General features: G+C 32.4%; 1 protein-coding gene across 11 annotated transcripts; it reads right to left on the reverse strand.

Annotated features, from left to right (window-relative positions):
* Window positions 1–437: 437 nt before the first annotated feature.
* Window positions 438–27,613, reverse strand: LOC115881789. 11 transcript variants are annotated; one of them, XM_030899454.1, is made up of 10 exons: window positions 27,506–27,613; window positions 24,159–24,268; window positions 23,832–23,958; window positions 23,580–23,772; window positions 23,225–23,477; window positions 10,945–11,294; window positions 8,076–8,240; window positions 6,666–6,884; window positions 4,628–4,715; window positions 438–1,902 (listed from the first exon to the last, which is right to left on the reverse strand). In XM_030899454.1, exons 2-10 carry the CDS (start codon window positions 24,247–24,249, stop codon window positions 1,724–1,726), a joined length of 1,665 nt encoding a protein of 554 aa, XP_030755314.1. In that variant the 5' UTR covers window positions 24,250–24,268; window positions 27,506–27,613; the 3' UTR covers window positions 438–1,723. The 11 variants fall into 11 exon arrangements, with proteins under 11 accessions (XP_030755314.1, XP_030755306.1, XP_030755308.1 ...); XM_030899446.1 differs by having other exon boundaries at window positions 8,076–8,249; XM_030899448.1 differs by having other exon boundaries at window positions 8,076–8,249; window positions 24,159–24,278; window positions 27,506–27,602.
* Window positions 27,614–27,960: the final 347 nt, after the last annotated feature.

The raw sequence follows: 27,960 nt of genomic DNA on the forward strand, positions 1-27,960 counted from the left end.
GTCATTTTAAATGTTTTTATGGGTTCTGTTTTCCTTTCAAAATTTTTCGTTTTTTTGTTCCCAAGCATATTCTTTTTTGGTTTTTGAAAAATTAAATTTATGTGTCGGTTGCCTCAATGTAAAGTTATAATAGCAAATAACGCTTTGCTTTATAGTTATAAATTTGAACCTTAATGTACTTCTTATAAATAAATAGGATAGCTAAAATCAGGTGATAAGGATTTGGCAAAACTCAAACATCAGATGTAGTAGTAGCTATACTACTATTTTACAAAAATAGATTGGAGTGAAAATTTCAAATACAAAACCGAAGAAAATTAGATTTCTGATTAACATAAAACATATAAAACTGTATTATTTGTAAAATACCCTATGAACGAAAAAAAAATTCGGCGACCAGTTGGCATGGAAATGACTATCGATGACATTCTCTATATAATTTTACATACAAAATGGCCAATCTTCATTTTCAAGCCATCTTTGACGCCGTTTTTTTTTCGATCGTATAGCATAAAGAATGCAAGAAAACGAGAACTATTTAACACAAAATGGTTTATTAAAAACAAATTTAACATGAAACTAAGTCATTAGACTTTGAACTAACAAGAAGTCCTTTGGAAGGAAGCATAATTTTCTTTATGAATTATACTAGACTTTAAAACAGAAATATTCTAAATTAAAAAAAAAACAATAAAAACTAAGTAACATGAAATTGAACACTTGTGGTTTTGTTTTTATACGAAAAATATAATAAAATAAATGTATGATTCAAAATTAAAAGGAAACTAGAATAACCAAATTCTTTTATAATAATCAAATCTAATTTACTCAAACCAGTAAACCGAACTTGTTTATATTTAAACTCATATTTAACTAACCCAATAAATAAAAACACGAAGAACATCTTGTTTTAGATAAACTCAATAATAAACTGAATAAAGAAAATTAAAGCAACATAAATGTAACATTAAACTAAGGGAGAGCGCCCACCAAAGTGACGTAGGATATGACGTTGCACATACATGGCAATGATATGGCAATAGCGTTGCATGATTTTGCAGGAAGCGCACATATAAGTGATGTGGCAGTGGCACTGACTTAATTAATATGAACCAAAATTATCCAAAACGTCGCTATTGGATACCCTTTTGCAAAAAGAGACAAAGGAACAGTGGATTTAGTGTTTTTAAAGATTTGAATATCTATCCTGAAAGTTTTCAAGCATTTTATAGAATGAAAAAAGAAACTGATGTGCTAGTTAGAAAAGCCACAATCAGTAATACAAAACATATATTGTCCAAATCGTCCTTCATTTTTGCCAAATTCGAGTAACGTGTTAATAGCAAGTAGCGAAAAGTAGAACCAGTTCTATTTTTGAAGCAGTGGCATAGCATGCTACAACGACAAATGACACGTTTCTGACAGCGCTACTTCAATGTGCGCTGACACACTTATTGTCGTTGGTTCAATTCGATGTAACTTGCTAGAGCAATGTTACTTGCAAGATCAAGTGCCACGTCAGATGCTACGTCACTTTGGTGGACGCTCTCACTAATTCATTTGCAATAAAAAATATTGATGAAACACACTATATCAACAAAGATCATCATTAACAAACTAAAACAACGGTGAAATAAAATTTCGTTACAATACAGCAGACCTAATTTAAGCAAAGATATGGAATAAACTTTTTGTTTTTAGCGAAAAAAAATGTTAACATACTTTAATTTGATCTAAACGGGTCAAAAATGTTTTTTATTCCAAATGAAAAGAAGCCCTCTGACCTGCCTGATGGCCCTCTTTGTGGTTGTATTGGTGGCGAACTAGCTGGCACGTCTTGCTCCGTTGGATCCTGGTCGAGATTGTAAGAAAACTCTGGGCTGAGTACAATACTATTTCCCACTGAAAAACATTAATGTTTTCTGTTATGAAATTAATTTGCAGATTACTTTACAGTTATTACTTATAGTATTATCACAGATTATACAGATTATAAACTTGGTTTTTTCTTTATTGTTTTTCGTGGTTCCAATTTTCGGAATCGGACACTAGTTAGGTTACTAGTTTGCGAACATAGCACGCCCACTTATGGCCTCTAAAATTGTGCACAGCGCCTGACCGGACCAGTTATTAGAGAGATATCGGAAAACCGAATAGCGTCATGCAGTATTTACGCGAACCTTATCATGGTTACGATATGCGCGAGTCAATTTTTAACGCAACTCCCGCTAATAACGTTACCGCTTGGCGTAATTTGCGGATCAATTACACCAAGAAAACAATTGCTTACTTAAATGGGCATGTGCGGGTATTTGACAACCGGGGCCGACCGGCGAGATCTTTTATTTTAGGTTATGTTTGAATTGATTTGAATTATTACTTTAGTTTTATTAGGTAATTTGATATTTAAGTAGCTGGGATTAGTTTTAATGAAATAAATATATATATTGCGGATTTTTACGACATTCGTCGTCTCCCGCTTCTCAACTTCCACAAATTTCTGTCTGTCCAGTCTTCTTCCTGAAGGCCCCTAGAATTCATAGCGTCAACTACGCCCTGTTTCCATCTTCGAGGTGGTCTTCCACGTTTCCGCCGTTCGCTTGGTGTCCATGAATGAATACTTTTTAGCCATCGGTTATCATCCATTCGTTGGAGGTGTCCGTACCAACTTAGTATTTTGCCGTCAATGGCGTCGAGAATAGTTTCTTTTTCTCGTATTCTTTGATTTGAGATGTGTTCCAGTCTTGAAATACTTCTTCGCCAAAAATCCATTTCAAGAAACAGCAACTTATTTTTCTCTACGTTGTTTAGCTCCCACGTTTCAGCGCCATACGTGGTAATGCTCTCTACAATGGCTTTATAAAGTAGAATTTTTGTTTTTTGGGAAATTTTTGTCACTCCACAACAACGAGTAAAGTTGACCGATAACTCTTTTTCCTTGACCAACTTTATTTGCAATATCTTGAGTGCTTTTTCCATTTGTTGTAAAAGTGACCTTAGGCCCCATTTCGAATATTCCTCATGCAGTTTTCTAAACATATAACTGGAGTCGTCTCTGTCTCCCGCTATTAAGACTATTAATTAAATAAATATGGCCCAAAATATGGATTCCACCTCTTCCAATATTAAAGAACCTTTAAAGAGGCTTAGGTTTACAGCAGATGACGACTTAGCCCTTCTAAGAGAATTTGTTGCTTGTTGCCCTAAACCAACTGGCAGACTGGTAATAAGCACTTTAGCCCTTTAGTTTTAAAATACCTAGTAAACAAAACAATTTCAAAGTTTTAAATACAAAGTTAGGTTAAGTTTAAATAGCGGACGCGACGCGAACAGAATTCTTTCCGATCCGATAACTATAAATGAAGAGAGTTAATACCACCTCACGTAAAGGAAATAACACCGTTATTAACGTCCATGCACGCTATTCGGCTTAGCGATATCTCTCTATTACGCTGTTTATTGTTATTTTACGCCAGTTTATTTTTGCGCACAGGAAATTTTACTCGTTTGCACATCGTCATAAAAAACAATTTTCGTACCACGAATTAGGGATAAGATTTTTATCTGTATACATATTATAGTAAGTATACTATACATATATTCAAATCTATGGTATTATCGAGTAATATGAGCCTCATGCCAAGGACAATCGTCCTTTTCTCTCTTGAATCAATTATGACTGCGTCAAGGGCCCAATACATGTTTTATTATCGTTTTTAGGGCTTTTTAGCTGCGCCAAGCCAGTGCATTACATTTTTGCCAAATACATTTTTTAATGATACAGAAACATTTTTATCCACAAATTTGTCATTTAATAATAACTAATAATTCAGGGGTCCCGGGGAAAAACTTGATAAGCGCCAATTTCTTAATTTTAGGATTTTACAATATTATAGTATGGTAATCGCAAAACAATTTCCGATGCACGTAATCAACTTTGAGTGACAAGCGATTGCGACAGCGCTGCCAGATTGTGATGAATTTATGAGATGAATCTTAATTTAAAAGTGACAAAAAATATAAAAATATTTTTACGTTTTATTTTTAATTTAATAACTAATATTTTAGTAATTAATTAATTTATTTGCTTTATAGCTTATTTTACTTATTACTTATTGGCAAAAACTAGTCCATTATGAAGATTATTCTAAGCGTTATTATGGTTTTTTTATTTATTTATTGATGTACAATGTAAACACCACAAGTGGTAATAACAAGTAAGAGAGTGTCATTATTGCACAACCATAATTTTTTTATTACATACCGTATTTTTTTTTAAATAAAATAACTTGATTAGACTTTTTCAGTTTAATCAGTTTTTTTTAACAATATTTTGAAGTATCACTTGTCACTTAAATTTTAAATATGTCACTCAAATTTTAATAGGTCTAACTGGTCCCTACCAAATATGTAAACTCTGCAGGGCAATAAGTTGTTAAATCGTCCGATACATGCCTAGTAAAAATATAAAATACATGAAAAGTAAATGATAACTACCAGCCGTCCAGTGCTCTCCTATAAAATTAGTAAACTTGAACCCTAGTGGTGATAGTCGGGATCACCGCATCATTAAATTTTACCAAGTTCGCAGCATTTTTTGCTTCTAGGAAATCAAAAATATACTTACTGCCAGGCATGTCCTCTGCAGAATTAACGTCAGTAAAATCAAGGGCGGACATATTCGCCATGCTATTATTTCCTGTATATTCCATTTTCTAAAACATATTGTCCAATATAAAAATGGAATTGTCAAAAGTGACAATAACAAAGATAAAAAGTAATAAATATGACGTTTATACCAATTTTAGATCTTAATAACAATCAATTTATGTTATTATAAAAAGTTTTCAATATTTTTTAAGTAAACTATGGATGGGTTTATATCTGAGAGGTTCAGAAGTGATCTGAATCAAGCCCAAAAAGTAATTATGGAGAAAATGAGATTTAAAGTTTTTTAATGTTGCTTAATTAAAATAAAACAAGTCGGAAAAACAGACTATAGCTGCATAATGCAAGAAGTGTGACTTGATTCATTTATTTACTGAAAAAAAACAATCTTCTGTAAACGTATAAAAACGATTATCTTAAAATAGTATGAAATTGGACTTGATCCATTTTAATTCTGACCACTCCATATAATCCGTTATGCGTAGAACCAGTATTATTGGTTTATCATCATATTTCAATATGGTTGTAGTGACGGAACGCTGAACGACGCACAGACGCAGATGCGTATGAACTCGACTTAAGATTTTTGAGACTTGTCATACTTTTGCCAAATCATAGGTTATAATTTGTGTCAAATAACATTTGCGAATTGTTTTTGAATAGAGTTGAACAGAGTCGTATTAGCCAATGGAGTTTGTATACCATGTCATACCGACTCTGGGTGCTTCTAAAAAGTTGCTCACCCCTATAACTTTTTTATTTTTTCAGATAAAGAAACGTAATTTGGTAAGCTAGTATATGATATAAATTATGATTGATTGACGTATCCAATTGCTTTTGGTTAGGTCACTTCCTGTTTCACCGGACTACTACAATATTTGATTTTTAAATGACAGCCTAGTATATTTCTGTTTTATTTGATAGAAAATGACACTCTAAATATAATGACATATCATCTGTCAACTTTTGACATTTTCGCATATGATTTATTTGAAATTGTAACATGCGGTTCATAACGACAATTTGACTAGAAATACTAAATGTATGGTACCAAATTATTCGTAAAAAAATACTTTTCCAAATATGTTAATGAGCCACTCTTGTTCCATTTGAAAAAATTGAGATATGATTAAAAAACGATTTGTGCATCTTTTAACCGGCCAGGACAATACACGAAAAACATTAAATGATCAAATTAATTTTTCCAAGGTTCCTTGATTGACAATTAGTGTTTTTAACACAGTCATAGCACTGTAGATTGAAATTTAAAATAATTTTTTCTAAGCGAAAATGTTATAAGTTGACATATGATATGTCATTCTATTCAGAGTGTCATTTTCTTTCAAATAAAGTAAAAATATACAAATGGTGCTATTTAAAAATCAAAAGTTGTAGTCATTTCCGGTGAAACAGTAAGGGATAAAAGACAATTGAATACGTTAATCAATCCTAATTTATGTCATATACTAATATACCAAAACTCGTTTTTTTATCTGAAAAAATAAAAAAAATTATAGGGGTGTGTCACTTTTGAGACACACCCAGTATATGGTACTAAAAACTAATATAAAAAATAATAAACTATAGATTTTAGTACTGTAGGAAGATAGATCAAAAGGTACTAGTTAAAAAAATAAGATTAAAGATAATTAACTAACTTAACATTCAGTTAGCGTTCCTAAATTATTAAAATATTATTTATAAAATATTTTGTTCTACTTGTGTGTGTTTTATTTATTCCTGTGCAATTAAAACTTTTTTATTTGCACATAAGTTATACTGATAAGTATATGAATAAAAGTTTCTTGAACTTTGAAAGCAAGAAATAGTTTTTTCATATAGACTTATAAAATAAAAATATTTTTTTATTAATAATATCTGTAATTATTGTCATTCATTGGCCAGATTTATTATAAAAATCAAATAAATAACAAATAATGTCAGAAAGTAAAATATCTTAAAACAGCTTTATGTAGCAATTCAAAAAGAGCACATACCATGTCGTCTCCTGGATTTTGTTGCACTGGTGGCCTAGTAAAAAACGAACTATATGTATTTCCCATAAACGATGAACCGCCAAAATTTTGCTTGGTTTCAGTCTGCACTGGGCCGACATTAAACCGTACCGATTTACTTAGTTCACTTGGTTGGGGTAATGCAGCTTTTTGACTCATCATTGGACTCATTTTGACTCCTTGGGAAGGTCTAGTTGAACGCTACAAATTACAATTATTATATTAAATTATATCACTGTCCTAAGCTTGATTTTCATGCATCCGTTATCCGTTGATATGATGGTTCGACGGCGCTCTAATTGGTCATAGCGTTTTCGCGCCACTTTTCATCCGTAATTTATTACTCCAACTCGTCAACGGAGAAAAATCGTACGATAACGGATGTTTTGACAAATTTAATTTAACCTTAATAAAAGTATAATAAAAAAAATAAATTGGTCGCACTGCAATGGACTGACGCACAAAAACGAATCAATCAAAGAACGCGATATAGTATCGTCTTTGTCAATCACGCTAACATTTTAGAATAAGTAGGAGGAGCGCAGGCAGATGATTAGACCGGGCTTTAAAAACCTACGTCTGCGGTAAAAATTTACGTTTTTAATGCAAAAATTATAGCGCGCCGTGTCGATTCTAACTTCATCAAGCGATTAATCACTCCCAAACATTCGTGGCGTTTACTACAACGTCGGGAAAACGAGAATTTTAAGAAAGAAAGTTTTTTAATATATCTTTTGCTCCTGTGCTCTCCCGACCAAAGTGGGGGCCGTGTGGCTGCCGGTAGACTACTGCGGTTCACTACTGCGCATCACATCTGTACAGGGTATCCCGTTTTCGAGTGTTTTATGGGATTTCTCGTTTAAGAGTAGAGATACAATGATGCGATTTTCACATTACTTTTCTTCTTTTTTATGAAACTAAATATGCTACACATAGGTTTGTCCTAGCGTCCTTAGTTCCTGAAATACAGGGCAAATTTGTGATACGCAGTAGTGAACAGATATTGAATATAGATATAATGCGCAGTAGTGAACGCAACGTCTACCGGCAGCCAGACGGTCCTCACTCTGTTCAGGAGAGCATAGCAAAATATATATCAGCTTTCTTAAAATTCTATCTCGAAAACTTTGCTAACTCTTAGACTATAAGTAAAACAGCGAAATCGTTATAGAAATGAAAATATTAAATGACACCAATAACAAGCAAATCCAAGTATATCCGATGAACGGAGGCATGAAAATGCAATAAATTTAAAAACTGCGTAATTTTCTAACCAATCGAAGTTATTAAATTCAACCAATAAAATTAATATCGTCTCAACGTATCGTCGGACAACGGATGCATGGAAATCAAGCTTTATGTCAAAAATACCAAATAAACTACGAAAATTACCTGTGAGTTTGGTAATGGCACTGAAGCTTGCTTATATCCATGACCCATTGATAGTTGGCTAGGTTCGGCATGTTTTTTAACATTTCCTGGTACATTTTCATTCACTGTCTTAGGTGGTACGCTTAAAGCTTCGTTGCTATTTAGTGGTCCTTGTTGATTATTAATCTGTGAAATCTGTAATGTGAAATTACACTTCTACTGGATAAGGAAGAAGCAAGACAAAATCAGTATTTTCTACACATAGAATATTAATTTTCTGACTAATTGTCTGTTGATTTCGCGAAAAAAAATTTCGGAACCTTTTATTTTTTTTAAATAATTATAACTTTTTTAAGAAAAAAATATGATAAAACAGTTTCTGTTGAACCTTAGCCAAGAAAAAATTGCCGATTTATTATTTTAGTCTAATAACTATCTAGTAAACATGTTTAATTTTTGTCAATAATGACGTGTTGATTATTTCGTTTCTAAATATTCTGAAAACCCTTGCCAACTTGTATTGTAACGCTTTGTAACGCTTTTTACTAAGAGAACTTTTTATTTTTACAAAAAAAAACGGCGGAAGTATATATTTTTTCACTCAATAGTTGAATACAGGTACGGACGAAAAGTTATTACTCCTCAAAACAGTTCAAAAACATGTACATGCGCCCTCTACAACTAGGAGTCATATTGGCATCAATGTCAAATAACACCCAGACAACAATTTTCATCCAAATATCAACATTAGTTCGGAACTTTGAATAATAAGATTAAGGAAGGAACATATTAAAAATCTTAGATCCACCGCGATGGGACTCAAATATGGCCGACTTAAATTCCGGTTTATCAGTGGCGTTCTAATTTTATTTAAAAAGTGTAAAACTATGATGTAGGGTAGACCTGGGGTAGACTCAATAATTTGTTGTTTTATTTTACGTTGTGAATAAATGTTGGTAGTTATTAAATTTGTTATAAAAATATATAATTCTAATAAAAATAGATAAGTTATAATAATTATTACAAACATGCAATACGTTACTGAAGCAGGTAAGTCAAATTGACGTATCTAAATTCTTTGACATCTAATCTTTGACAAGTAGTTAATAGGTTCGTTCCAACCATGAATCATAAACAGATTTGCAACAATTTGCAAATCTTGTCCAATGCGCATGTCTGTAAAATTAATTGTTTTCTGACCAATTTGAAACTAGGGTAGGAACACCTGCTTAACATTTTGTCCGTCAAGTGTCAATTTTAAATAAAATAACATAACCTAAAATTCGTCTAAGGCAACATTGAGTAAACAAGGTTGTTGCTGTGGTTGTTGTCTCTGAAAAAACTAGGAAAATGGCTCAACAAGGTAATTATCTTTAAAGAAAATACCAATTTCAGCAAATGATTATTATATATTTTACTTGATGCAATGCACGAATATTGCCATATTGGCCAACTTGGCTATTAAAATGCTGGCTTATTTCAAACCTTTCAGCTATGTACGTGATTAGCACTTTGTCTTGTAAGACTAAAATATTCAAAGAAAACTTCAATGGAATATTGAGGCACGGTTTCCTCTGAAAATATTAACACAATAAGAGATTAGATAAATTTATGTGCAAAAATGTCGATTTTATCTAAATAATTTTGATTATAAATTCTGTGCTCATCTAGTAGCAATTCTATAAATCCTCCTCATCACTACTTTCCATGGACGACACGTCACTAATCTCACTACTATACTCTTCGTCACTCATGATATCTATTCACAAGTCTTTAATTAGTTAAACAGCCCGTTTAAATTATTCAAACAGATACGAGTATAATTAAATTTGCTATTATTGTATTAGTTATGGCGTGGTTATAACGGTAATACGCATGCGTCGGATAAATGATACGAGAAAATTTTGCAAACCGTTCTGACAGTTTTCAAACAGTTTTCAATTTAAGATGGAACAGAAAATATATGATTTACTAACCGACAGTAAATCCGGTTGTAACGCTTTTCAACTTCTGCGCAAACTCCTTACTGTAAGAAACCGGTTCTTACGCGGGTTGGAACGAACCTAATAAAAGCAAAAATGCAAGAAAAAATATATAATTAGTTAATTTTAAGTGAATTTGATAAATGATCGGTTTACTAAACGTATGTATATTACATAGTCACTTACTAGCGAAAAGTTATTCCATTATTTCACTCGATTTTTGACCGCGATCTACCGCACGCTACGCAACCTAGTTGGTTGTGTTTTTTTACAGCCTTTTTTCGATAAATCGCAAATCACTGTTAATTTATGTTCATTCATGTTAATTTAAGTTATGCCTCAATTTCCATCTAGATTTGCTACCTTTATCCTTTATACAACTATCAGTAGTAGAATAAAAAATATATAACACAAAATAAGCTCAGTAAAGACTGACAAATCCACAAAATTTCAAATCGAATTCAAATGTGTCAAATGAATCGTTAAACAGAACTGTCAAAGATCCCCACCCTAGAGTCCTTTTTCCGCCCACCATGCATGAATACATGCATGAATACATTATACTCCATCCTTAATCTTTTTATTCAAGGGTTCGGAAATTATTTGGAAGAAATCGAAATAAAATTGAAATTTCTACACACTCTATCTCTGAAACTAAGCATTTTAAGACTTACGATTATATGAGATTTACAGGTTGTTAATTTGTTTATTACTCGCGGCAAGAGCTTTATGGTTGAAATATGGCAACCTCGGCACGCTCGTCGAGAGACGACGCGACCGACGGCACGAGTCGGCAGCTTAGCTTAGTACTCATTTGGAATGTAGGCAGTGTTGCCATTCTGTTCCCCAATAAGTAACCGTCCAGTTAACAATCTGTATATGAATGATAAAAAAATAATAAAAATTACCACAATAGGATTTGAGTCCACTTTTTGACTAGCATTCGCTTGAACCAAAGGTGCTTGTTGGCTAAGAGAAACCTGACTTTCGTTAAGCTGTGACTGAATAAATGATTCCTGTGAGAAAATATTAGATCTCGAGATATCTTTATTGGATTTTCCGCTTTTCAATATATTTTTCCATCGACTCGCCATATCTATCTTCTTCATCTTTTGTTTACTTTCTTCTACTATAGCTTTATAATCCAAGGGAGGTACAATAATTGAATCTTCTAGTATCCTTATTTTGGTCGGAACTATTTCTATTTCTTCTTCGCTTTTAAGAATTTCACTTATTCTCTTACTGAATAATTCTGGTTCTAGATTTTAAAACAAAATATTGAACAAATGTTATATATCTTCTGTGAAACGTGTTAAACTCCATTATTCTTAATTCTAAAGGAGAGAAAAAAATGGTAAAAAATGTGTATACATGTAGCAGATATATTCATGCGTTAATATGATAAAGAGATAACAATAATATTTGTTGAGGAACAATAAAACTCAATATTTTGTTAACAATTTAAAGTAAAATTATGTTTTAAACATATTATTTAATTAAAGTCAAAAATGGAGTTAGCAGGTTAACACGTTTCACTGACGATATACAATCTGTTACATCGCCAACCTGAACATAGGAAATATATACACAACCAAATTTATATGGAATCATCTATTATTTTTCATAATTTTTGAGACGATTTTGTATGAAAATTTTGTGTTTATAAATAAAACTCACTCCTTACAAATGACTTTTAATGACAAATAATCCATGTAGCAATAAAAAAAAATCAGTTCCCAAAATAAACAAAATGGTATTTTTTTGTTTTCTAAAACGAAATTAAGATTTAAATTTTTAATGGCCAAAAAGCAAAAACAAAAAGAAAATTGATAATTTTAATATTCCCTGTTGCCACATCTAGCCCTTATGCAAGCTTGTATCTGCGCTGGCATGCTTCTTATTAAATTATCAATGTTATCTTGGGGTATGTTTTCCTATTCTGCTAATGCTGCATCAATAAGCTGTGCAAGATTTGCTGGATTGTTTCGACGAGTTCTAACCCTTCTTTTGAGCTAGTCCCACAAGTGTTCGATAGGGTTTAGGTCTGGTGAACACGCAGGCCAGTCCAAAGCTATGACACCTTCCGTTTCAAGACATTCTCTAGTGACTCTGCTGATATGGGGAGGTGCACTATCGTGCATTAAGTTAAAATTATCCCCTATTGCAGCTTTCCAAAGACTAACGATTGGTTCCTGCACCAAATCAACCTATCTCCGACCCGTTAAAGTTTGTTGAAGTGCTAACAATAGAGTTTTTGCTCCCAGTATAATACCTCCCCAGCACATTACAGTTCCTCCTTTATATTTTGGTACAAATTTGGCAGCCTAAAGTTTCGCTTGTCGTCCTGAAGCTCTGAGAACCCTAATTCGATGGTTATCTGATCTTAGACCAATTCTGGTCTCATCCGAAAAAAGAAAATATGTCAATTCTCAGTTGTCCAATTTTTGATGTTGAAGGCATCAATTTAGTCGGTCAATTTTATATTGCCGAGATAACAGTGGGATCCGTAACTCTCTCCTACTGTAAAACCCTCGAGCCCGAAGCCTTTTTCTTATGATTTCAACTGAAACGTTCACACCTGTAGCTGCCAGAAGTTGTCTTTGTAGCTCTGGATGAGAAACATTGGGATTTATTCTAGCAATTTGGCACACAAGGCGGTCTTGTTGTTCGGTTGTGACTCTTTGACGACTTTGTCTGGGCCTATCCTTGTGTGTTCCTAATTCCAAGTACCTTGCATAATTTGTTTTCGATACAACACCCTGGGTAACGCCCAAGAACAGTTAACCTAATAGGACTGCTCATTCAGCCAAAAGTGTCCGCCAGGTGCATGCGAAAACTACTCGCTTTGTGACGTCATTGTAGCCCTTGTCATGGTTATTAGTCCTTATCCGGCAACCAATAATACACACACGTGCATTATTGGTTACCGAATGCAAAACGTTCATTATTTAGTTTATTTATTTAAACACCTTATATGTATGCAGTATAGAAAATTAACTGTATAAATCGTATTAAATACTCGGATAATGCATTTTTAAGAACAGCAGTTCCCAGTGTATCACCTTTTGCAAGCATTCTTTTTAGAGTACTTCCATATTTTGCTTTAAAATAATTAATAAACAAAATCGTGGGCACTTAGTATGCACTTTGTCACAATCCACAACACAAAATGAACGTATTTATACACTCTATAGCTCTAAAAACTTTAAAGACACCTTTTTCACATTTAAAATTGACAAAATAAATAACTCAAAATTTCTCAGCTGTTATTTTTATAAGTTTACCATAGGCAACTAATAATACACACTATCATGACAAGGCCACGAAGGCTTTGACAAGGGCTACAATGACGTCACAACTGTCAGCTGAAGCGCGGGAAGAGGCGAACGTACGTCTTATGACCATAGTCTTATGAGAATGAGCAATCCTATTAGTTTACCGTTCTTGGGTAACGCCTACTATCTCTACTACGTCTCTTTGGAGCATTCCTTGTTCAGTGAGAGCAATAATTCCTCCCCTCTGTACATCTGTTAATCCAACATGAGGCATTTTTTTATTTTTTGGGTCGAATGAAAATTACCGGACAATCGTGATTTTAATACTGAACACAAAATTCAAAAGAAAATAAATCGCGGCAGTCGTTTATTCTTTATTATCATGTTTATTTACAACAAAAAGCCTTATCTTAAAGTTGTATACCAATTTTTATCCTTGCAAGAAATTTAATCAGAAATAAAGGATGATTCCATATAAGTTTGGTTGTGTTAGTCATATAATGGAGGAAATAGTCTACAGCCTCTAAAAAGATTTATTTTCTGTAGACTTTCCAAATAGGCTACAACAGTTATTAAACTATAAATGTAAAATGAAGAATTCCATCCGGAACAGTTATTAAATACTGTAAATATAAAAAGAAGAACAATATTGATAAAGATTATTGATAAATAATAACTGAAAATTAATTAAATATTCTGTTACAAGTGGAAGATGAAAAATACAAGTAAGTACCAGACTACTTGAAGAAATAGTCGAAAAACATTGTACCACCGCTTGGCAAATTTTGAAAAAGCATAATTTTAGGTCTTGTAAATATTCCGAATACCAAGAGTTATTGGACGGGAGTGAAGAAGATACAGCAAATTTTCTCCATTTTAAAAGAAGTAATTTTGTGAATTGTTTAGTGTTTAATAAATACATTTTCTTTTGAAGCAGTGTGTTTACTTATCTACGAAATTTATATTTGATTTTTTAAAATATTCTATTATGTTTCCGGAGTACTTTCTGTAAGTTTTCATAGACAGTGGCGTGTCGTATAGGGGGCCAGGGGGGGCGAACGCCCCCTCCGCCCCTATGCGCTTGGCGCCCCTAGCGCCCTTTGAAAAAAATAGAAAAACTAAATTTAACGCTAAAACAAACGGTGCCCTTCCGTGCCCTGAGCTCTTCAAGATAAAAAACTGACGTATATATTTCTCACATGTTATTTTTGTTTTTTAACTTAACTTAAATATAAGCAAACATTCTTATATTTAATAATTTAAATCTCTAATGAAGTAGGCGTATATACTACGTACGAAAGTTTCCATATGGGTTTGAAACTTGAAACTACGCTACCGCTAGACCCACAAAACACATACACAAGAAGAAGTGCGAGCGCCTTGCTAAATATTGGAAAGTGAAATTGACGTTTAAATTTGACACTGTTGACAAGTCTACTGCTACTAGCGCCCCCAATTTCGCTTGTAGGAACTACGGACTAAATTGTCACGCATGGCGGGAAGTTTAAAAAGATAAAAAAATTTATTTCTTCATTTATTTTTAATTATGACATACACAAAAACACAAAAAATACACCATTTTTTAAAAATATGTTTAATATCAATATCAAATATACAACAGAAATTAATTTCACCACAATAAATTAATAAAATTAAAAGAATAATGTTACAAGTAGATCAAGAGACAAAATTAATTATAACAAAACTGAAAAAAATGGCGTCATAGATGGCTTAGAAATAAAAGATATATCATAATTTTGAAAGTAAAATTATATGGGAAATGTCTTCGATCATCATTTTTAAGCCAACTGGACGATTATTTCAAACATACAAGCTGAGTTCGTTCATAGTGCTCTGAGAAATCTAGATAAACAAAGAATAATAAATTAAAAGTATTCCAGGGGAAAAGAGAGGAAAAACCTGTATCGTCTCTGATATCTGTCAGGGTATTGTTGAAAGTGTCATCTTTTTGCTCGAAGTTTTCAGGTCGATCAAAAAGATGACATTTACAACAATACTTTGCTGTAACTTTCACAAATATCAGAGAGAGTACATACAGGTATTGCCTCTCTTTTCCTCTGGGATGCTTTATATCTGTTGTTCTTTGTTTATCTATATTTCTCAGAGCATAATGCCGAACACGACTACAGTATATAATAATTTCAATATCCGAAGTGGAAAGAAAAAAGATCACCTTTCTGTTTTGTACTATGGTCTCTTTCTTCCGATGGCTCATCTCGTTGATATTTAGAAAGGATAAATAGGAAGGAAAATATAAAATTCAATTTGATTTGATTTCTACGCCGAGAAATTAACTGAGTATAATAAGGAGATTAGAAGGGCAAAGCGGTCTGACTTCAGATGCTTTTGCGAAAACATCACTTCAACTACTTATGCAGCTAGGCTACAGAAAGCTATGGCCAAGAGTGGGCCCATCCCCAACATGGCACTTAAGAAAACTGACGGAAGCTACACGGAAGGAGATGAAGAGAGAGCTAACCTCCTACTTCATACACACTTCCCAGGTAGCATATCTATTGATAAGCAAGTAGCTCCGACCGAAACCCACAATCCTCGCAGGGAAGACTGGGAGACGGCCAAGCTAGTAATAACAGAACAAAAACTGAAATGGGCTATTGACACCTTTCAGCCTTATAAAACAGCAGGAATAGATGGGATTTTTCCTGCCCTTCTAAAAAGAAGGGTCAGGAAATAGCTACACCATCTATTAAACATTACAAGAAGCAGCTTAGCGATGGGATATATACCAACCATCTGGAGAAGAGCTAAAGTCATCTTCATACCCAAAATAGGCAAAACTGACTGGGCTAACCCCAAATCATTTAGGCCTATTAGTCTCACATCGTTCATATTAAAAACGATGGAGAAAGTAGTGGACAACCATATTAGAGTAAATCATCTACAGGTTAAGCCACTGCACGATAGTCAGCATGCATATAGAGCGGGCAGATCCACAGAAACTGCTCTGTACCAGTTAGCTGAGCTAATACAGGCAAGCCTGGATAGCAAAGAAACAGCACTTTGTGCCTTCTTGGACATTGCAGGGGCGTTTGACAATATACCTCACAAGGTGGTCAAGCGATCTCTGGAAACAAGAGGGGCGAACAGTACGATAATTCGCTGGTTTTGGGAAATGCTCTCAACACGAACAGCAGAGGCTGAGATAGGTACCAAAACTGTAGTTGTTAAAACAACGCAAGGAACTCCACAAGGTGGAGTGACCTCCCCCCTACTGTGGAGCTTGGTAGTGGATGAACTACTGGAAGAATTAACTCTAGCGGGAATACACTGCATAGGGTACGCAGATGACATAGTCATCATTGCACAGGGGAAACATGAAGGCACCCTGTGTGATATTATCCAAAGAGGATTCCGCATCGCTGAGAGATGGTGCAGGACTGTCGGGCTGAGTATTAACTCAGATAAAACCGCAGTAGTGCCATTCACCAGAAAGCGAAGTTTGAAAAACTTGAAAAGAATCCATCTAGATGGAAAGGAAATACTGCCATCACAGGAAGTGAAATATCTGGGAATAACCCTGGATAGTAAACTTCTCTGGAACAGGCATATTAAGAACATTACCAGCAAAGCCACAAAGGCTCTCATGATATGCAGAAGACTGGCGGGAAATAGGTGGGGCTGCGCCCCTAACATTTTGCGCTGGATGTATACCATGATAGTAAGACCCATGATTACTTATGGAGCAGTTGCTTGGTATACAAAACTAGAGCAACGTACAGCAAGGCAAACCCTGTGCAAAGTACAGAGACTGGCATGTATCTGCATCACAGGTGCCATGAGAACATGTCCAACAGCAGCAATGGAGGTCATTCTAGACCTAACACCACTGCATATTGTCGTCGGTAGTTATGCCAATGCGACAATGATTAGAATGGTTACTGACGGAAACAGTACTGGGAGAATTTTCAGGTCATGTTTGGAACACCCTCAAAAAGAAAATTCCACTTCTCAAACTCCCAGTGGATAACATACCAAGAATTTACAACTTTGAGAAACACCTCACTGTAGTATTGAGTAATAAAAAGGATTGGGAAGAAAGAAACGCTTACTCAGCATATAAAAGACCATACCATCACGTGGTATACTGATGCTTCCAAAACCAAAGCAGGGACTATTTGGGGCGAAAACTGAATACTCCGAACCAATGGGCATCTACCCCAGTGTCCTTCAGGCAGAAATTTGCGCTATCGAAAGATGCGTACAATTTATCTTAGATAGGAACTATCGAAAACAAGAAATTGCCATCCTATCCGATAGTCAAGCAGCACTTAACGCGATCAACTCAGTAACCATCAATTCGAAGTTGGTCAAAGAATGCCTAGAGAAGCTTAACAAATTAGGCAAAGAAAATAAAGTCTTCCTACTCTGGGTGCCTGCTTACCAAGGGATAGAAGGCAATGAAAAAGCAAATGATCTAGCTAGAAAAGGAACGAACACTCCACTAACTGGACCAGAACCGTTCTGTTTTCCAAACGGGAACCAACTGAAAGAGGAACTGAAGAATCTGGAAGACTCCATCCGTAACTTGGAATGGGTATCCTCCAACGGTCTAAGACACTCGAAAAAGTTCCTTAGAACTTATGACCGAGAAAAATCAAAGGTTTTCCTTGAGTAAAAACAATCTTCGGATTGTCACGGGGTTTCTAACAGGACACTGTCTCCTCAACGAACACCTCAGTAGGCTGAAATTGAGAAACAACGGCGAATGCAGATTTTGTGGGGAAAATGGGGAAACACCAGAACACCTTATCACTGAGTGCGCCGAGACGACGACCATTCGTGCCATGAACTTGGCACGTCTGATGTCGAGGATGGAGAGCTGGCCTCTGTGGAGCCGTCTCAGATACTGGCTTTTCTTAAAGCCCTGAGACTGTATGATGAGTTATAACTCGTTATAACTCAAGAAAGGGGAACACACAATAGATCTATAAGGTCGCGGTGATTAACTCCCCTTCTAAACATTCTACATTCTACATTCTTGATTTGATGATCCTTTACTGTCACCTAAAATCAGGAGAACGACAATGAGCATGTTAAGATGAAAAAAAAATTATCAACACTTACCTACACGTTAGTCCGAGGAGTTTTATTAAAAACCTATATTTGCCTAAATAATTTATGTATAAAATTTGCAAAGCAAAATGCAGCGTGTAAACAAAAGAAATAAAATGGCGACAAGTCAACGTCAACGACCCGACAAGGAGAAAAGCGGTGTTCGAATAACAAATTATGGGTCACCAAAAATTGTTTTTGTCTCCTTTCAACGCACACTTTAGAAAGAAAAAGAGATAAACTGGAATACTGAAAGAACGTCAAGGTTTTATCTGTCACTCTTGTCAATAATTTATCGGTAAGGAAGATTCCTAGAAAATCGCTTGTAGTCAAGTTTTCAACAATTGCCAGTTCTCCCATAAGAAGTGTCATCCACCTGGCTAGACCATTGTCTATAAATAAAAATTCAATGGCTAGACATAACGTTGCACCGGCGCGGCGCCGCCAGAGAAGAAGAGGAAAGCAGTCGCAATAGAAATAAATTCGGGGAATCACCGACCAAAATATAATCGATTATAATGAAGTGCTGAATAAAATTAATATATTGTCCAATCGCACTTGCAAAAGGTTAATATCAACTTATGTACAACTGCTCATATGAGTACTGCAGTAACTATAGATCTCAAATCATTAAGAAGTGAAAAATATTTTGAAAATTTTTAGAAACAGGCTACTATTTTGGCAAATAAATGCAATACGTCAACATCATTTTCCAAAAAAGAGACAAAGAATAAAAATAAATTCATGATGAAATCCAGAATGATTACCTACATCAAAATTCTGAAGATAATTTGAAGATATCAGTGTTTTATGGTACTTTAGACATTTCAACTGGTACTCTAGAGAATCATTTTGAAGACTTTCTTAATATATGCCAAAAATTTAATTGTTTATTGGATATGGACCAATATGTATGGATATGGACGTCAATGATGACAATTTAAAATGTCTTAAGGATTGTTATGGATTATTCTTTAGTTGATGAATATAAACATTTTTGCAGTTTATCAGAAGAAATTAATGCAATGACAACAAATTTGCACCTGACGAATATTTATCATTTTTAATTTCCAATGGCCTAGAGTCATGTCCTATCTACATAAAGATGTGCATTACTGAAGATTTTTTACACTATAGCCACCAACAGTGCTGGTGCAGAAGGATCTTTCAGTAGATTAGGAAGAATTAATAATTACCAGAGGATTATTTATCACTTCTCAGTATTGAAGCAGACACAGCCCTGGATCTAAATATAGACGAAATAATTGATTCTTTTAAATCGGTTAAAACAAGACGCTTGCATCTTTGGAATAACTGTTTTGTATACTAACTTTTTTAATAAACAAATTTATAATTAAAAAAAATAAAAGTTTTCATGTAGTCTTATTATTTAAAAAAAGTTTGTAATTTATTTGATCCTTTATTGGTCATTGCGCCCCTTAAGGTCTTCGCCCCCTCCGCCCTTTTATCCACGACACGCTACTGTTCATAGAGGAAATAACTTCTAAAGGAAGAAAATCATAATAGATTTGTCATATTGTGTCATCATATCTGATTGTTTTTATTTACGAGGACCGGATTATTTTTAATCTTGTATTTCTCATAACTCAAAAACTAGTACAGTTCATACCAAATAAACTTTTAATAACGTGATTAAGCTTGTCCGGCACAGCGTTGCCCACTTTTATATATTTTCATTTAATCAAAATATCTTAGGAAACAAAAATAAATTAATTATGAATATATAAACAGTTTTTATTAAAACTTTTTTTTATTTTTTTATTTAAAATATCAACGTTTTGTTTTCCCTCGTATAGATGGGGAGTTTCATTTTTAATTTAGAAAGATATATTAAAAAGTCGAATAATTTGGCACATACTGCTTAGAAAATCATCAAAATCGACCCACTAGAACAAAATATATTAAACTTTAAAATACATCAAAGTTTTAAAGTGCCGATTTTTCGTGCCGGTGAATGTATTTCAAAAACTATACGTTGTAGTCATATACTTTTCTAATGAAACTCGCCTTTATTTTTTTACTAGAATCCAAAAATCAATTAATATACAAGGTGTTCCATTACAAAAAACACAACTTTGATGTGTAACTTTTTTTGGGGACATCCTGTAGAACTTTAGAAAATGCTTTATATTGACTTACATAAGCTCACAAAATTTCACTTCAATACAAACTTTCGTTCTCTTTGCAAAAATTGCGTCGTATATAACGCGCCACCCTGTATAGTTCGATACCATCAAAATTTTAACAATTTGATTTTAACATAAGCAGAATAGTTTAGATTCATTTATTTCAATACATTTACTTAGAAAAAAAATAATAAAATCAAAAAATTAAGAAGGAAATAACTAAGAATTTACTAAAATAAAAAAATTAAAAGCAAGGAAAAAAATGGGTAAATATTTTAGTATTTCGATGAATTGAATTCCGAGGTAAAAGTCTCTCTCTAAAAGTCTAGTGTCTCTCCACTATTCAAAAAGTTTCAAATGAAATTTTCTAAAATGGGGAAAACTTATTCATCAACTTTGAAATTTAGAGGGATTTCCTATGTTCAGGTCGATGATGCAACACAGGGCATATATTTTAGTCTTTATAACAACCAAAGATATTTAAACTCGGGAGATACAATGATCCATTCAGAAAACGCTCTAAAGCTTCAGTCAATTTCCAGTGGCGTGCCGATCGACCGACAGTATTTTAAGGAAATTAAAATAATTGTGTAATAAATTAAAATAAAATAATAATAAAACTTACATCCTACATATTTGTCGCATTGTAAAAAAAATAAGTTGAGGGAGGATAGCAAAATAAAATAATCACCGGCATATTTTTTTATTATAAGATGGCTTTTCACATAAGAATAACGATTAAAAAATTAATAAGCGTTTTTTACTTTATTTTATTAAATAAAATATCAAATTTTAGGTGTATTAGTAAATGCAGTTTCAATATTTTGTTCCAAACCTTGTTCGTCTCCGGCGAATGATATTCCCTCTATTAGCAATAACAAAATAAAATAGTTATTTTAACCTAATAACACAATATTTTATATACATATAAAATAATAAAAACTTAAAATAATAAAAACTTTATTATTATATATATGAATTTTACAACTACAATAAAAAACAGTGAATAAAATTTAAAATGTGCCTTATAATTTTTATTAGTTCACAATTATTGATCATTAATGAGGGAATAAGAAGTAAGAAAATTCAATATTTATTTACCTTAACTTTCATTTTAGGGATGTTTCAAACACAGTAAATCAAAACTGAAAATATAAGATGTATATTATACCGTATGATCGAATAAAAACGGCGTCAGCAATGGCTATGAAATTGCTGTCCTCCTTTCACGCAGTTGAGCAGCTCTGAACTGTTCAAGAACGCGATACTCTCACTCCATTCAATTGAGTCATAAAGCTCCAGAACTGTTCCGCGCCATATGGAGGCACCAGGCTATCGCGCACCGCTCCTTTCAGAACCGTTCTCGAGAAGCCCCAGGGCGTGAAGAATAAAAGAACAAAATAAAATGGTGATTGTTTAGTAAGCGGTTCTTAGTTTAAAAAAATATTTAGTTTTTTTTCTCTTGTTTGCAAAGGAAAATTCATATTGTTTATAAATAATAAAAAGTGCATGTGCAAAGAATTTCAATACAATAAAATGTAAAAAAGTCATAAAATTCATTTAATAAGAACATTAATTATATGTATGTCAAAAGATGTCCATTTACATTATAGCAACCAACATTTAAAACAAAAGCCGTATAAGATTGTAACGGCAACAAAAAAAGTAAGGCCGCAAAATTCCATTACACCCCAATAAAATTTTCACAAAAGGTAGGTAATGGTTTGTCAAACCCAAGTAGGTACCTAGATTAGATTTATTCTTATAAGAAAGTAGGGGTTTTCGAAAATAGATGTTGTTTATAAATTACAGGCGGTTTATAGAACTTAAATTTAATTTTTAACATTCAATACCCTTTCTTAAAAGGGAAACAGAAATTGTTATTAACTTATTGGTAATTAGTATGTACCATGTACCTTTTTCCTACAAATAATTTAGTTAATAAATATATAATTTAAAAAACATAATAAATATATGATTTAAAAAATAAACCTAAAAATATAATTTAGAGATCTGCTATTTTTTATGTCTAGGTACGCCTCTGATCTACAGAGAATATGATATAATAATAGACCTAACCCTACTTATTTTTATTTACCGGTGAAAAGTTAAATTTGGATTTAAATGATACACTCTCTTGTACATAATACATGAATGCGCCATATTTTCAAAATAATGTCCACAGAAGTCCACAAAATAACGCAAAAATACTATAATACTGCAAATAAAGAATATGGAGCTTGATCGGAGGCATAGCAACATCGCAAAAGGAGAATCTAGGATTTTCCATTCATCCTCGAAATACGTTGTACTACGCCGGCATATTTCTAAAACTGACGTTGCCAAACTGCTTTTGATTATTAAAAGAAACACGACCATGATATTTTTATTCCATTATAAAATTTAAAATAGTAAAGCAGTTAAGCATTAAATGAAAAAATTGACGTTAGCAAATTAATGTAGTTGATATATTACAAAAATATAACGAAATCATTTATTACTTAATAATTGGTTGTGGTATTTAATCGAATACTAATACCAATATACAGGTAAATCTGGCAAATGTTTTCGGCATAAGAGAGATGGGAAAATAAGGATAGAATAATGGATGATGAAGGAGAAAGGTAAACAATTGTATCTCTTGAGTTTAAATATCTTTGATAACAACTTACCAAGGCTACGTTTTTTATTTTCTTGGATTTTAACATCCTGACCAATTTCCACAGTATTTTTATTTTTTGTTTCTTTAGCAATCGTATTGCCTTTATCTTTCCTATGTTGTTCAACATATTCCTTTGCTAAATCAATATAATAGTTATAAAAGATTTGTTTTATGATTTCTAAGCGTTCCTTGCTCATTCTTCTCAATTTAGTATTTTGGAATTTAATTTCTCTTCTTTCAATATCTAATCTTAAGTATTCATACTGAAAAGGTACGTAAATCAATATTAAAGTACATTACAAGAGTGTAACTTGAATAAAGTTACAAACTATTTGTTTGTCTATAGAAATAGTAATTAAACTCACTTTGGCATTCAAAAATTTTTGGTATAGTTCATTCGACTGTTGATGATTCTGAATTGTTGTATATGCCTTATTAAAATCATTTTGAAACTCTATTTCATTCTGTTCTTGAGCTTCTTGATCTTTAGCTAAGAGCGTTTCATATGTTCCGTAATTTACAAGACATTTTGTGATAACTTCATTAGCAGTCTTAATACTGTATATATAAAATTAATCAATGCTTATTGTAGGTAATCAAAATAATATAATGTATACCTTATATGAACAGAGTCCAGTTGATCAATCTGACTCTGCATGGATTTTGTTACTTCTTCAATCTTTTTCTTCGTTCTTTCCAATTCTAAAGTTTCATTTTTTACTTTCTTAATTAAATCACTTAAATCTATAATACAATATATTAAAATAAATGAAATAAAATTAATAATAAGACTTTTTAAGACATACAATTTTAAGTTATTGTTTTAAACATATAGGAATGAAGAATTACAAAACTTATTGTGTTTTTTAATAAAGTATTATAAGCTTCCATTCTAAAAGGTATGGTTGCAAAATTATATATTTAAAAATAGAAACATTACTCACACTTTATTTTAACTTCCTTTTGAAAGATTTCGAGATCTCTTTCTTCAATAATGTCACAGATTTTCTTAACAGATTCGGTTGATGTGGCCATTTTGCCTCTACTTAAAACACTAAAAAATACTACTAAATATTAGATAACTATTTGATAAATGCTAAAAATTATATAAACAACTGCTTAAAACACTGCCTTTTCATTACTTTTATCTCATCACAAATGTATCAGATTGATCTAAATCACCTAAATATATTATTTTAATTTATATACAATTAAAAATCTGATCTAAAAAATGGTCTGGTCTAAGCCAACTAGAATATAAAACGTATTTTGTGTTCAATTTATTTGGAAGTATAAATATAGATTGGAATTTAAAATATGTTAATGTAAAACTGGATTTATGGTAATAACCTAGAATTGCTCTAAAATTTACGTTACCTGTGACTTATCAAATTATCTATTAGTTCACACACAAAATTAAATTACAAATTACAGTTTTAAATAAGTTTGCAAAGTTTGGTTAATATAAACAAAAACAAAAAAAATTGAATTCCGTTGCTACAGATTGACATTTTCCACTGCCATAGACCATAGATAACAAGATGACTATAATTTCTCGCAATAGATCAGAGATATAAAGGTAGGGATTATGAGCATGGACTGGCATGGACGCGCTCAGAAATTCTAATCATGTCGGAAGGAGGTCAGAAAGTAATAGTGATTATACGTTTATTGACGGTCATGTTTATTTAATCGGTATACCACTTAATCTTAAAAATATGGAGTAATATTAATTAGACTAGTATAGAGTAGTAGGGTGTTAAAGTGGCTCACTCCTATAACTTTATATTTTTTCAGATAAAAAATGAGATATCGTATGATATTATGAGACATACATTAGGAATTTCTTCTTGATTTTAGATGATCACAAGAAGAAGATCATCCTAATTTATTTGGTTGATTGATTTATTCAATTATTGTTTACGCGGTCATTTCTTGCTTCACCGGAAATGACTACAACTTTGCTACAACTTTTGATTTTTAAATGGCACTATCGGTATATACAAGGTATATACCATGTATATACAGTCCTTGACCGTCGGTATTACTTAAAATATACGTTACGACACTCTCAAGCGTGGTTATTTTTTAATTATTTTGAAGAAAACCATTCAAGTATCAAAAGGGAATAACATAATATATAGTCTATCGATTTCTCCAAGCCAAAGTAGGTAAAGCCATGAATAAAATGTGGTGATGAGAACTATGTATTACCACAGCTTCTCTATGCTTCACTTTAACATCCCCTTTGAATATCTGACGCTCGAATTATTGTTTTTTTTTCTCATTTTCTACCCCTTCGTCCGCAGATTTAATATGTTTTTCGTTATCAGAAACACGTGGGACATATGCGCTATTAATATTTGAAACGTCCAAGTATTTCTTTGTGCCATTCATTTTTGAAACCCCGTACACGCTACCCCACCAATAAAAGAAGCATACTTAAGTATACAGGGTCTGGCAATATTGCGTCATCGGGCATCTGTAGCTCATAGAATACAAAATTTGAGAATTTTGTTTAAGTGCAAACCTAAAGTATGTACGAAGATATTATTCAGGAAAGTATTTTAAGTTTTATAGGGTGGGCCAAAAAAGTATGAGTGGATAGGGATGATTTTTTAATGGAACAGCCTGTAGATAGCTAAAATGCAATAATATGCAGAATATATTATTGCATTTTTGGCTTCCTTTCAGATTACTTCTAAGATTCAGATTACATAATTCTAAGATATGAGTAAATATATTGTGATAATTTCAGAGATATTAATAAATAAATAAAAAATATATATTTTTCAGCCTTTCTTAAAAAAAATTATTAAAAATACAAGAACTGTCTTGAAATCAAAACTATAATAGGTATTTACTTCAGATGGTCTGTACTTACTTTGTTATAAATATGGTAATCATAAATCATACAGAGGATATTCAAAATTCTACGCCAATTTTCTAAAAGCTTTCTAAAATATAAATGGGTTGTTTTGATAAAAAATTACTGTGGAAAATGCCATAATATGAAATATAAAACCGCGAATATCTGCGAAACCGTTAAAAATTTTGAAATACTCCAAATACAAAAAATGTCCATTTTTTAATTCTCCATCTATTGAAAAAGTAATATACAGGGTTGATTAAAAATTATTTTAGTGGTGTTTATTAATATCTATATATAAGGTTAGTGTTTATTAATTCTCCATCTAACAAAGGAATAATATACAGTAGTGTTGCATTTAAAATAACGAAGAACAACCATTTTATATTTTAAAAAGTTTGGCATAGAATTTTGAACCCCCTGCACGGTTTAAGATTACGATATTTATAGGAAAGTAAGTACAGACCAACTATAGTAAATACCTATTATAGTTTTTCCATTCAGGAAATTTCTTCTACTAAAATTATTTTCAAAAAGCCTGAAAAAATATATTTTGTTCGTTCATTTATTAATATCTCTGAAACTATCGAAACATATTTAATAATATTTCAGGATTATGTAAAGTGATCAGAAAGGAAGCCAAAATGCAATGATATACAAAGTGTTCCATTTAAAAAAATATTCGTGATCCACTCACACTTTTTTGAAGCCCCCTGTATCTGTTAACATATTTTTCCTGAAATATATCCTATTACATACTTTAGGTCTGCACTTAAACAAAATTCCTAAGATTTTTATTATAGGAGCTACAGATGTCCGACGCACTTTTGCTGAACCCTGTATACATATTTTCAGAACCAGCTGTATTTTTTACAATATTTCGATTGTAAAAATTGTCTTGTCTTCGTTGAAATAAGGTTGAAATATAAAAGTTAGTTACTTATTAGCTTCAAAGCAGAATTTGTAGGCCTTTTTGGTATTTCTCGTCATAGCAACGGAAATGCATGTTAGATCGATTTTAAGAATCAGTTCACTACTGTGGTTGAAATCTTATTTCCAATTAGAAAAATGGCCGGAAAAAAGAAAAAGTCTTTAGCTAATAAATTAGCAAAAATGTCAGATGAAGAGAGAGCGAGGTACCTTCAACATAGATTATATAAACATTTTTTTTTTTATTTTCCTTTTCTATTACTTTATCTCATCACAAATGTATCAGATTGATCTAAATCACCTAAATATATTATTTTAATTTATATACAATTAAAAATCTGATCTAAAAAATGGTCTGGTCTAAGCCAACTAGAATATAAAACGTATTTTGTGTTCAATTTATTTGGAAGTATATAGATTGGAATTTAAAATATGTTAATGTAAAACTGGATTTATGGTAATAACCTAGAATTGCTCTAAAATTTACCTTACCTGTGAATTATCAAATTATCTATTAGTTCACATCTGGTTCACACACTACATTAAATTATAAATTACAGTTTTAAATAAGTTTGCAAAGTTTGGTTAATATAAACAAAAACAAAAAAAATTGAATTCCGTTGCTACAGATTGACATTTTCCACTGCCATAGACCATAGATAACAAGACGACTATAATTTCTCGCAATAGATCAGAGATATAAAGGTAGGGATTATGAGCATGGACGTGCTCAGAAATTCTAATCATGTCGGAAGGAGGTCAGAAAGTAATAGTGATTATACGTTTATTGACGGTCATGTTTACTTAATCGGTATACCACTTAATCTTAAAAATATGGCGTACTATTAATTAGACTAGTGACTAGTATAGAGTAGGTAGTAGGGTGTTTTTCAAAAGTGGCTCACTCCTATAACTTTATATTTTTTCAGATAAAAAACGAGATTTCG

The sequence above is a fragment of the Sitophilus oryzae genome, unplaced genomic scaffold (genome assembly GCF_002938485.1).
Source record: "Sitophilus oryzae breed Bouriz unplaced genomic scaffold, Soryzae_2.0 scaffold_1740_pilon_pilon, whole genome shotgun sequence".
In the NCBI taxonomy this organism is placed as follows: domain Eukaryota; kingdom Metazoa; phylum Arthropoda; class Insecta; order Coleoptera; family Curculionidae; genus Sitophilus; species Sitophilus oryzae.

Excerpts from the sequence above, each read along its gene's own strand:
- LOC115881789 (XM_030899446.1), bottom strand. The coding sequence starts at position 24,249 with ATGGCCACATCAACCGAATCTGTTAAGAAAATCTGTGACATTATTGAA. Across the intron at positions 8,250-10,944 it reads TGGACTCAAATCCTATTGTG|ATTTCACAGATTAATAATCA; the intron begins GTAATTTTTATT and ends TTCACATTACAG. Across the intron at positions 6,885-8,075 it reads TGCCATTACCAAACTCACAG|CGTTCAACTAGACCTTCCCA; the intron begins GTAATTTTCGTA and ends TGTAATTTGTAG.